Source organism: Hippoglossus hippoglossus, chromosome 9 (assembly GCF_009819705.1).
Source record: "Hippoglossus hippoglossus isolate fHipHip1 chromosome 9, fHipHip1.pri, whole genome shotgun sequence".
In the NCBI taxonomy this organism is placed as follows: Eukaryota; Metazoa; Chordata; class Actinopteri; order Pleuronectiformes; family Pleuronectidae; genus Hippoglossus; species Hippoglossus hippoglossus.
Genome location: NC_047159.1, coordinates 15,415,660 through 15,428,530, shown reverse-complemented (window position 1 = coordinate 15,428,530; position 12,871 = coordinate 15,415,660). Strand labels below are relative to the sequence as shown.

General features: G+C 43.6%; 1 protein-coding gene across 7 annotated transcripts in view; it reads right to left on the bottom strand.

The window, feature by feature from the left end:
• Positions 1-12,871, bottom strand: part of mctp1a (multiple C2 domains, transmembrane 1a) — a 143,255-nt gene that overhangs the window by 35,344 nt on the left and 95,040 nt on the right. For all 7 annotated transcript variants that reach the window (XM_034595301.1, XM_034595293.1, XM_034595294.1 and 4 more), the window contains one exon: positions 5,498-5,614. In XM_034595301.1, coding sequence (XP_034451192.1) covers positions 5,498-5,614 — 117 coding nt within the window. The remainder of the gene's footprint in view (positions 1-5,497; positions 5,615-12,871) is intronic.

The window sequence follows — 12,871 nt, the reverse complement described above, 5'->3', positions numbered from 1 at the left end:
ATTCCAGCAGCTCTTCAGAGGAAATCACAATGTCACTTGTTCCACCTGCATATCAATAAATACAGTAAATGTCCCTCTTAAACAGATGATACTGTCTTGTTGTTGTTTTGTACTGTGAAAAAGAGAGCTGGAGCTGCTACATGGCTGATGTGCCATCTAATGCACGCAAACTCACAAACATCAGTCGGTTCAAGCTCAAAGTTTAAACTGAAAAAAGTAGCAAACAGCTGCAGCGGCTTTACTGTATAGACAAAACAACAACAACGAGAGGCACCGAGGCAGACATCTTGAGCTGCTGACGTTGTTAGCAAAGAGCACAGACAGTTACAAAGGTTCAGTGTGATGAAGGGAGTCAGACAAATGGAGGGAAAGAAAGTGAAAGAGAGACAACATGATGAAAAGGGAGGCTGGGAGGATTCCGCAGTGGCATTCCTGATGCTCCCGATGCTCCCGTCCCGCTTCAAACTATGCCCGTCGCCTGTCTTTCTGCCTGCCAGCCTGCCATCCTATCTGCCAGTTTAGCAGAGACAGAGAGACAGCGCGAGGAGCAGAGAGGAGCAGAGAGGAGCAGAGAGGAGCGCGGTGATGCCGGGGCGGCACGGGGGAAATCAGTGGGGCACAGGCGCTCCCAGTTAAAAGTGACATGACCTTTTGATTTTGTCACCTGTCACCAACTGCCATGTCTGACTCCGCACTGAGGAGTGCCTGCCATCCACCGCTGCTTTCCTATGCCTCCGTCTTTCTGTCGCTGCCTCCCTCTGAATGCCTCCCCGTCTTCCTCTGCTCCCACTCCCTCTTCCTTTTCTCGTTCTCCTTTTCTTTCCAGAGTTGCAGTTTTATGGGGGGAAACGTGGAGGTGTGACTTTCTGGAGGAGTTGAGGTATAATAGGCAGCGTTTCCTCTTTTTCCTTGCAGCTCTCCTAATATTTACTCTTCCCTACGTGCGTTGTGTGTGTGTCTCTTAATGAGGGCAGATGTCAAGGCACACTGTGTTTAGAGATGCATTTTTTTTTTTGAAGATGCAAAATCAGGGAGAAAATAGAAAAGATAAAATTGGCAATGAAGTACAATGTTCAAATAGATCAGACATTATTACCTGGTTCTTTTTACACTAATGAACAATATACTGCCGTCATACTGGGTGTGTCACAGTCAGGAAAGTAAAGATTAAGCTGGTACTAGTTGAAGTAGATGGAGTTAAACTAATAAAAATATTGCTTTATTTTTAAGGGTGACTTACTTATATATTTGCCTTTATTGAAATGCTATAAATCATGATGAAGAGCTGTGGTCAGCTCTATCTGCTCTGAAGTATCTTCACACCATTAGGGTCTTCTCTTCTGTAATGGCTTGGCAGATCCAGTGGGTGAATCTATGTAATGGACTAAAGTGTGGGATAAAGAGGATGGTCCTCCAGTATGACGAGGCCTAATTGCCCATCATCCTATGCGAGAGAGAGACATCACCAGGTTTCGTATGAGCCCTCTACGACAGCCTGCACTGAAATTACCACCTTTAGAACATCTGGTACGGACCTTTTTGGGCCAACTGAACAGCAAGGAAGGATTTCTACTGGGATGTGTCCCTGCTTGTTAATCTCAACGCACATCATATAGGCTCACGCAGGCAGACACACACATGAACATGACCCGCTGCTATGGAAATATACACACACGTGTGTACACGCACGCCTCGCAGCCTTTTTCCTCTCGCAACACAGCCGCCTGTCCTCTGATTGACCGAGTCCAGCCCGCTGGCAGCTTCCTCTGCAGCAGGCTTGGGATGGATTGAAGCTCCAAACTGTTTCAGGTTTCAAAACAAGATAAAGATGGAGAGGAGATGGCCGAAGTCTGAATAGTTGAGGCTCACTTAATAGTATATTATAGGTTTTGAATGTCAAAGTAAAAGCAGGATCCTCCTCTGCATATAGTCAGGAGCATTAAAGGGCATCTTCTTTGTTTGTTTGTTTCATTGAGCGTGTTGCAGCGTAACACACAGGTCAGCGAACAGTGTTGAGGAGTCAGGGTTCACGGGTCGGAGTGATACATGATAAGAGAGGAGGTCGACGACCCTGCTGCTGCGTCGCCTCCTTTAATCGCTGTTCTGAGGAGGCTGCGACTGCTTAGCAGGTAGCGGTCAAGGTTGGGGCGAGGGTTAGGAGCTCTGATCCGGGATCTGTTTGCAAAGCAGCGTGTAACCACACAACAGTCAGTGACCCTGAGTGCTGAATTACAGCATGTAAAAAACACTGCGTTTGTTTATTTGCTATCGACGGCGCTAAGGACTGTGGTTGTGGTGTAAAAATCGGAGAAGGATCCCCACCTTGAACCCATCATGATGAAGCAAGACTCTTCCCTTCATTAAGAAGTCTGTACTCTAGTGTATACTTTTGTTTTCTCTCTTTCTTCCCTTGGCCTATCCCCTCTCTCTCTCTGTCTCTCTCTCTCTTTCACCCTTCGGAGTGAGTTCAGCGGAGATTCCTTTGGCATTACCCTCACCCCAGACTGCTGGAAAACCACAGTGCTCCGGATGCTGACCCTTGCTCGGCTCAGCACAATGCTTTAATTTGGTGTGTTGTTTAAAGTAATTAGAAAGCCCCCTTTCCCTTGTTTTCTTTTCTATTCTTCTCTGTTCCCTGCCAAGTGCGAGAGGGAAACAGTGAGTCGTCCATGACTTCAGCTTGATAAAGACTCGGAAGATGAATCCGGGGGACCTGGAGAGGAAGCAAAGAACGCAAATACTGTATGCTCCCACCCAGCTGCACTCCCGCAGACTGGGAAACTCTGTCTCAAAACAAACAGGGACAGGACTCGGGGGGAACTTTTGTCTGAACGTGTGTGTGTGTGTGTGTGTGTGTGTGTGTGTGTGTGTGTGTGTGTGTGTGTGTGTGTGTGTGTGTGTGTACTGCATTTGCAAACAAAAATGCCCTGAAAAATAATGAACGCTTACACCACCGCACATTAGTTTTACTGTACGTATTCCAATTTGACACGGGGAAGTAAACTCAACACTGAAGTAGGCAGAGAGTTGATAATCGAGGGAAGGAGAGAGGGTTCATCGCATTCACCGATCCCGAGGCGGTGAGACTGCGGCGCAGAGACGATGATTGTCAGAGAATCTTCTTTGTGTCGCCTGTGCTGCTCTGTACTCTTCAGCGTTACTGTCACAGCGGCGAGAAAAGGAGCATAGTTGGTGCTAATCTGTGACAATTAATCCCACTTTCATCAGATATGTTGCTGCAAATAATGTTTGCACGTAGTCTTGGAAACTCTGAACACTCACAAGATACAAGTACACACACACACACAAAAAAATTCCACTACAGACACACAGAGATAACGTATCTCTCTGTGAACTCACACGGAGGTAACAAGCACCTGGAGTGACTCATTCAAATGTGTGTTTGCCTGTAGTTGGTTCTGCGTAAATCTTAAAGTTTGAATATAAAAGACAGGAGACCACCAACATTAAATCACATACAGTATTAAGTACTCATGCATCAAGCACACACCTGCACAGTCTCTTGTAGTTTGTCTAAGCTGCTGCTGTCCCGTTCTCTTGCCTCTGACTGTCTCACCACCAGCACATTTTTCCACATACCTACTTAGTCAATACCAGCACTGACACACACATCCACTCAACACTGTCGAACTGTACACGACACACTCGCTTAAATCCACACAGCGGAAGATTTCTATCACTGCTAAATAAAATGTTCCTTGTTGATCAGTCCAGTCCCAAGTAAATCCTTCCTCCAAACTCATTCTGAAGATGATGATATTCAAACAAACTCCAAAGGCGAATTCCTATGGGTTGGACTTTAACTAGAGAAAAATCCAAAAGACTAACTACAAGACAGTCTACAAGAAATTAAACTAAGTTACAGGTATTAAATGCTTCTGTGTTATAGCGTAAGTTTAAATCAGGGAAAAATATGTGCTCCACGATTCCTTGTCTGGATGTGAAACTACAAGATCCTAAGACAGCACAGTCATAAGTGTCCATATCTCCTCTCGTCTCAGAGCACAGGACAACTTTGCGTTAGTGGGTTATCTCACAAAAAGGCACTTGCCATGCGAGTATCAACAGTATCACCATGTCTTAATGTTCCAACCAATTCCTGAGGTACTTGAGACACAATGGTCCCTTTCAAGAAGCGGAGAAAAGCAATTTTACATGAAGTGGGAGTTACATGTACTTATTTGTATGTGAAGTGAGTGGCACATTATGAGGGTGTGCATGGGAAAGGAATATCATTAGGTTTGGATAAATACAAGCAGCAGGTATGTGGGGACAGATCATCGCGCTGGGGTTTGTCTTTAAAGTGAGTGGGATTCTTTTTTTTAACAGGCAATGTCGCCATCTACAGGAGGGAAAAGGCCCCTCTGAAATGTAAGTGTCATTCACAAATAAAGGGTTTTACTTTGACTGTGAACCTGCTTACTACTAAAAACCTTATATTCTTAACTTAAATCATTATATCCAGTTAAATACACCTAATTATTATAAACTTAATGTATATTCACTGGGTTTATGTGAAGTCATATGAGGCTTGTGGTTCTTGGATTGCATCTTGCAACTTTTTTATAATGGAGGCTTATAAAAAGAGACGCTCAGCTCTGAAGACTTAGCAAATAAATCTGTGTTGTAATTTATGCACAGTTCACAGCTAATTCCATTTTGTAATGATTGAATCTAATATCTCCTCCAAATCCAATCTAACTCCAAGAATCCTTATGAAGAGATAAATACACACACACACACACATAAAGGGTGAGCTAGTGTAAGAAAATCTAAGGTCTGTTAACTGGTGATTTCCAATGGAGTCCTGGAAAAAGGTACTTATTAAAATTAATCACTTCGTTGTTCACGCTCACTCCATAGTCCAGTTCTCGCTCGCGCTCGTTTTTACTCTCTACTCTCCAAATGTGCCTGGCCATGATTAAAACATGTCTGTTTCTCCATGACATTGCTTTGACATCATTTAATTGGGATAAGAGATAAAAAATAAATGAATTAAATAAATATACTACCAGGTAAGTGGCGTAACGTAGCTCAAGGTGACAGCCTATTATTTCTCCTTTTTCTTTGCCTGAAAGGAGGCAAAGTGAGAAATGTGAGATTGCACCGAGAATGCAGCACCTCAACGAGGAGATGGAGTAAGTAAAAAAAAAAAATGAAGCAGAAAGATTTTTTTTTTATTTAATTCCAATTTGCTCCAAGTTTATGACTCCAATTTAATCAAAGATATGTTGTAAATTAGTTTTTTTTTTATGTTTATCTTTATGCTGTTTATATAATAGAAGTATTTTGATATCTCGTTCATCAGGAATGAAATGTATGTAAACGTGATGGACGTCGTAAATAAGACGAGCGCGTAAAAGTCTCCACGAGACAATGGCGCCTGAGTGTTAACCCTGCATTGTCTAAGAAAGGAGGCTTTTACAGTGAGATGAAAGAAAGGCGGAGGGATACAGAGAAGCGATGGGTTACTCACCACATCTTGCCTGGTGTCCTTCCCCGACGCGATGAGGATGTAGTTCCAGGCCAACGGCATCAGCAACGCCAGCGGGATCATGTAGAGCTCGAAGTTCCAAACGAGGATCACAAAAAGCTGACGACAGAGAGAAAAAGACAAAACCCTCAGGAAAAGAAAAGCGAGACAAAACACGTGAGAGCGGCATTGGGTTGAGGATGTATACATCCACGACCCCATCTTGAACCTGCATGGAGGGAAAGTCCTAAGAACGTACGCCGACCATATGTGCGACTGGAAGCAACGCTCAAACACATTCATATGCAGAATCATAACCACCGTGGAACAAAGCGGAAAAATAAGGTTGCGCTTCAACAAAAGTCGCTGGGCAGAGGTTCAATACCCTGACCCTCGAGGCTTTTCTGGGGCCTCCAGCTGTGGATGAGCACGACGACGGGGAAGAGTACGAGACGTCAGAGCCTCTTTCCTCCACGCCAATCATCCCAGAGGCTGAGGTCATGTACCATTTCAGCTGCGGCGCGTCAACGCTGACCCTTCCACACTGACGCCCAAACCCCAGCATCTGACCTCACACACCCCACACCCCGAGTCCCTAACCCTGTCACTCCAAGCTCCAATACCCACTCTCTTACCCCAAAAGACTCATATGCCCCATCCCTAACCTTCTCTGCACCCATCTGCCAAAACCATAACCTCTATACCTCCCCTCTCATCACCAAACAAGCAAAGTACCATCTCAATATTAACCTCTTGCTAAAAACCTGTATTCTTGTGTTGGCAGGGCTCTTAAGCCTCTGACAGCAGATTATTGTGGTGGTGGAGTGAATATAACTGTGGGAAAGTAAAAGTGCTAATGATGGAAGCTTGTTATTTCACGGCACTGTCGCATATATTGTGAGAAAGCAGTTGTGAAATATTGTTGAAAAATTGAGATGGGAAATTCTGAGAGAATTAAAACATCTTTCAGCGATAGTATATTTATGTTTTATCTTTTTTTATAATTTCAATCTTTAAGTACAAAGATTTTTCAAGGCTGATAAAAACCTAAGCAGCAGTTTTAAGAAATGCTGAAAATGCAAACCACGGCTAATGCTCAATCTTTTCTCACAGAACATATTTATCATATTCAAGTGCAAGAAATCCATTATTTCAAATAGGAGCAAAGAAGATTTGAAATTAATTACTCTCTGTGTGGAAATGCATTGCTGTTTAACAATCAGCTTTCATGGGAAACTTTAGAAATTGAAACTGAGACTATTACTGTATGAGGCAGATTTACTGGTGTGTGTGTATCAATTATGATCAATGATCAACGAGAGAAATACAGAGCTCAATAATCAACAGTCAAACAGTTTTATTTCTGTGTGTGTGAAATTCAGGATTCAGATTCAAGCCTCTCACTAAGTTTACACTGTAAGTTTAATGTGAATATGAAGTTCAACAGCTCATCAAGACTGTGTATGCAGGTCTGCTGTGACTGTAGTGGAGCCAGTCGGACAATACACCGCACACATTCTCGCACACTGCAGTCGGTGCTTCACATTCCTTTAACCCACACACCCACACCCACCCACACACGTACACACACACACACACACACACACTGAAAGAAATGCATCTGAATATCAATGCGAGCAACTCCTCACAATAACATCGCAATTAAACAATTCAATTTCCTCAACTTTTCCTCTTCTCACACAGAAAAGTTTGAATGGCTCACATCCAAACTTTTTCGAGTAGATCCAGTAACTTCATGTAAAATTAACTAACAGACACTGAGTGCGCGAAGCAAAAAAAAAAAAAAGAAGACATAAATTAAACATTAGAAATGACCAGTGCATTTGCATAATGCTCACAGTAAAATATCATCTTCAAACAAACCTGAATGGCCTTGGTACAACAAGCAAAATCTCCCAGAAGGATCGAAATCTTTCTCCATCTCTCTCAGGCTCAACTTCACTTTCTCAAACGCACACACACAGACCATTTTCTCTGACACAGCTGTGTACGACTGCAAGACACGAAGCTCTTCAATAATTCATATTTGTATACTAATAAACAACACGACCGCTTCCCTTCATTCATCATGAAAAGCTGTTAGAACTGTGAACGCTCAGAAACAGGAACTCATTCACAGACAAACACAACAACGTTTTCACACAAACAATTTCCTCCACAAAATGCAACCATCCTAAAATTACACATCTTCCCCAAAAATTATAATAATTTACAAATCTGTAGGATCTGCTGATGAACACCGGAATAATGTGGAGAAACATGACTTCAGTCAGACAAACAAAGGAGCTCACTTGTTTTAAACCTATTCTGGTAGAAGCTATAAATAACTGCACACTTTCAAGCGTCTTCATGCACACACTGCTCCTTTCAAACGCTCTGCTATAAATATAACCTACAGTCGGAGTGTATTGTACTGTAAATGAATTTCTCTAATCTAATGTTATTGTTACCACACAATAGGCACATTAATTTCTCCTCACTGTCCTCATGTTTATACGAAACCTTAAAACTCTGTATATTTTCTTTTAAATCCCACTTTCTTCACCATATGCCTGAGGTTGTTTAACCTGTCGTCTCCCTTCATTCCTCCATTTGGTTATAGTAGCTGAGGGCGAAGTTTTGACTGGCAGCTCGAGGAACCGGACACCTAGGCTCAGCAGTGGCCAGCTCTGCCCCGTCTCCATACCCCCCGGCTGGGTAATAGGGGCCCTGCAGTGCCTGGACCTTTCCTTCTGGACTGGGCAATCACAGCCACCCCCCATTGCTCGCTACACCAGATAGCAGGCTCTTCGCCTGGGGAAGAGGGAGTGGGAAGCAGCCTGCTGTGGATGTCAGTGACCGGAATAAGGCAGAGAGGAAAAAAAAACAGCCGCTGAAAACGTGCTGGATCGAAGGGAAGAAGAGGTGGAAATGAGAAATGAAGCTCCAGATGTAGTCTGAAGGAATAAGTGTGTTGATAGAGACACATTATGTCTTTTCTTTATTAATTCTGCTGAACTCTTACCTGTGTGGTAAAGTGAAAATATAACTCAGTCAGTGTGTTTGTCCCTCTGTATAAAAACATATATCATTTAAATTATGCAAACTCTAAAATTTACTTTTGAGAGCATTAAAAAAGGAAATTAATAATACAAATGCACCTTTTATTTGTTTGACAACAAAAAGAAGTATTGTATTATAAGTATATATAATATTGCCTTTGATCATCTAGAGTTTTTAAGAATAGAAGTGATCAATATTAATTTTAGTTTATTTGTTCATTGCTGGACATTTGATTTGTCACTAAAACTTCCTGTAGTTGTGAACAAATAAAAAGAAGTCAAGATTAATAAAATAATGATTCACCTCTATACACCAGATCTTTTTTTTCTCAGTCACAATCTATTAAAAAATGATATGTGCTTCAACAAGTCTTTGGTGAAATCCACTGAAATGTCCCAACAACAAAAAGATTCAATTGTCACTAAACAAAGTAAAAATAATATTTTCCACTGTCAAATCCGCTGAAACATTTCAAACACAGCTGAAGGCTTCGTCTGAACTGGGCAAACTTCACATCTGAGCGTAAGTTTAAAATTCAAATGAGACATGTAATTGAAATAGACAACCACAAACACGAACAAAGCAAAACCATGGCTCGATAATTTGTAATATTTTGGCTAAAATACTCACACACAAATTTAGCAAAATAAATTATTCTGACAAGAAGTTGAATTTCATGTTGTCACAATCTTTGATGCTTTCTCTTAATACTAAGAAATCCCCTGAACTTGAGAGGATATATTAAAAATGTAAAAAAAAAAAAAAAAAGGGAAAATGTTTTATTCAAGCTCTCAGCGCGGCACGTTGAGCTGTATCTCGCATTATTTGTTTCAAAACACAAGCCGTGTCCTTACAGCTCTGAGCCGCAGCACTGTGGGAGGGTAATATTCAGTACTTTGGCTTACATTAACCACACACCAGGCTAACTTTCCCCCTGCTCTGTCTCAGTGGAGTGAAACTGAAGTTTAGATTTCAGAGTTCCCCTTTATCTTTCTTACATCAACTTCCATGCTGGCACTAAGTGTTGCCAGATAGCAACTAGAAGTCCTGTTAAGTTCGAGAGAACTAAAGAGAGGGAGGGAGACTGTGTCCTGTTAGTGACCGGACCTTACCCATCATTCAGTGGTGCTAGACTGCCCCCTGCTGTACTCCTGCAGAACATCTACAGCACAAGTAATTCTCTTCATACGATAAAAAAAGAAGCCTGAATCTTTAAAAATAATGTGGCACCAAAATGTGCCATTTTGTAGTAAAGTGTAAAAATAAAATAAAACATCCACCATTTTATGGACGCAGTGCTACAACAGAACTCTGGTGCACGCGGAGAAGTGCGGATGCTGAAGCCCCTTGACTACTCAACAAAGGGCCTCACGCATTTTCTCTCTATCTCTGGTGATTAAACTCTGACTTTGTATTCTCTGTTAGTCATGCCACCATATTTCAACTATCATTCATTTTGCAAATCAGGAGAGCAGTAAAATGTGAAAGTATATCTTTCAAAGCTGTCCCTTGCTGTGGGCAAAGACGAACTCCAGACTTTAAAACTTTTAAAAGTTAGACAGGTTCTTTGAAGAGGAGTCAAAGGAGCAATTTAAAGAGACCTCGAGTGCTGTGTACCACTGACTGCTATGGCGTCTCAGCGCTGTGCGTGCGTGTGTGTGTATGCGTGTATCAAACTGCAAGCCAGATATGTGCAAACACACACACAGACACACATATACACACAAAAAACACACACAGACACTCCAATAGTTGCTTCTGTACCTGTCTTTGCTTTTTTCCCTTTTTATTTCAGCAGGGTGAATTTTTATCTAAATGCAAAGCAGGTGATAGGTGCTCCAGTTTCCTCTAGAAGTAGCTCCCTTGTCTGGGCTCTCTTCCTGATAAGAGTCCTACTTTGCCTGACATAAAAGAGCCTGGTATCATTTCCCCTGCCTCCCCAACAACCCCCAGCTCGCTGCCCTCGCCCTTCCCCTAGCTTCACAAAGCTGCCTCTATTTGCTCCCAATTCAGGGCCCAATTGCAGATAAAGTTACAGCAAATTTGTTTGGAGGAAGAGCTGCTGAGGCCTGCGGTCCCTGGGGCAATAACAGCCTTGTCTTGCAGGGGCCGTAGGGAGAGCTGGCAGCGGCGGGAGAACAGAACCCAACACCGCTCAGCCCCACAATGGCCTCAAGTCTCCGGGAGGGAAAGGCAAGAGGGAGGGGAGGAGAGGGATAGATAAAGAGGAGCAGGGATGGATGGACGGATTAAAGAGAGAGAGAGACATTCAGCTCGCAGGTGTGGGGAGAGGAAGCTGACGCTTAACCTCGAGACAGGGAGACGGAGACACTAAGATCCACCCATACACACACACACACACACACACACACACACACACACACACAGAGAGAGACAGACACCACCCATCACGCAGGACAGGAGGTAACTCCAGTCCCGTCCATTGTGCCAACGCCTCAGGCAAAGCTGCCACGGTGGCTGATTCACTGTCGGGATGGGTGGGTGACAACAGCGTGGGTGTGAGAGAGAGAGAGAGAGAGAGAGAGAGAGAGAGAGAGAGAGAGAGAGAGAGAGAGAGACTGCATGTGAGACTATGCGATATCTCTCTTTCTCACACACACACACACACACACACACACACACACACACACACACACACACACACACACACACACACACACACACACACACACACACACACACACACACACACACACACACAACATATACACAAATCACAGCTGGCACTAATGGACGATGTGTACATGCGGCTGGCACTGCAGAACATGGGCAGAAGGGGAGTAGGGGACCATGAAGAAAAATGTGAGCATATTTTGTTGAGGGAACGTTGTGAAGTAGCGCAGTGTGACAACTGCATTTCGATGCCTTCGCGATATCCACCAGGATTGCTGCGCTGTTAAGAAGTGCACGCCTTTGTAAATTTACGAGTCGAACTGCCCACTACTCCACCTCTGCAGCAACAGGAAAGTTAAGTGTAACATCTGTCTAGAGGGGCGGCCAGACAAGACAGACACGCGAACATGTGAACAGACACACGTGCCCGTAATCGCACACAGCCGCACACCTTTATGAACGCACCACCTTGGCCAGATGGCCCCCCATAAAAACCCACTTAAAGAGATGAGCGAAGTGATTAAGAGGCCTCTCAAAGTGAGGGAGAAATGAGAAAAGGATGAAGAAATGGAAGGATAGGGAGGGGGGTACCTATGTGGAGGAGAGACCCTAAATACTCTGATGCTTTTAGCTAAGTGCATACTCCTACGACAGCACACTCCCAAAAGTGGGAGGAGAGGAAGGGGGGGGGCAATGACACCTACATTTCAGACTTTGTGTAAACTATAAAACACTGTGGCCTTGGCCTTGATAAATCCTATATTGTCATCTGAATACTTGGAATTTAGGCGAGGACAATGAGAATATGAATAGTTGGCAGTGTTAATCTGAAATGGATGCGCTACAAACTATGATTTAAAAAAAGGTGAAGAGCTTCACAAGACATGCAACATGTGTGTTTGTGCTCTGACATGTAGGCTGCATCATCCAAGGCTGCGTCGTCCCTTCTCCATTCACCACGTATAGAGTGGAAATTCTGAAGTGACCTTGTTTTGTGTGAATTCATACCTTTTTCTTTTTTCTTGGTCAAACATTTTCATTTATTTCTGTGAGGGCTTGTACCTAGTTCAGCCTCACATGAGAGGGAATGCAAACGCAAACACACACACACACACACACACACACACACACACACACACACACACACACACACAGAGAGAGGGAAAATGTTAACTGATCAATACTATGTCTCTTCTGACCCGTGTCTTGTGATGACACTGTGACCTGCTGTACAAACACACACATACACACACACACACACACACACACACACACACACACACACACACACACACACACACACACGCAGCCCCTGCAGAGATATAACTGGTGTCAGACAGCCAAATGCTGCTAATGCCTAACGTCTGCCGTGGAGACACTCCCGTGGTAGAGGGCCGGGGCGGGGCCACCTGTCCTGGAGCTGCTTAAGTCAGGACACTAAACCTAGACAGGATTAAATGTCTGCTCTGTCATCTTTAGGGTAGGAACCTCCGTGCAACCACTCACTGCCCTGCAGGAGAATGTCTTTTACTGATAGCTCTGCTGTCCAATTACACTTCACCTTTTAATACCAGACACAGATGACAGGAAGGGAGCGAGGGAGAGGGTGGAGAGTGAGGAGAGGTTGAAGAGCAGGGATGACGGGAGAGGCTGCCATTTCCACTGTCTGTACACCGCCTG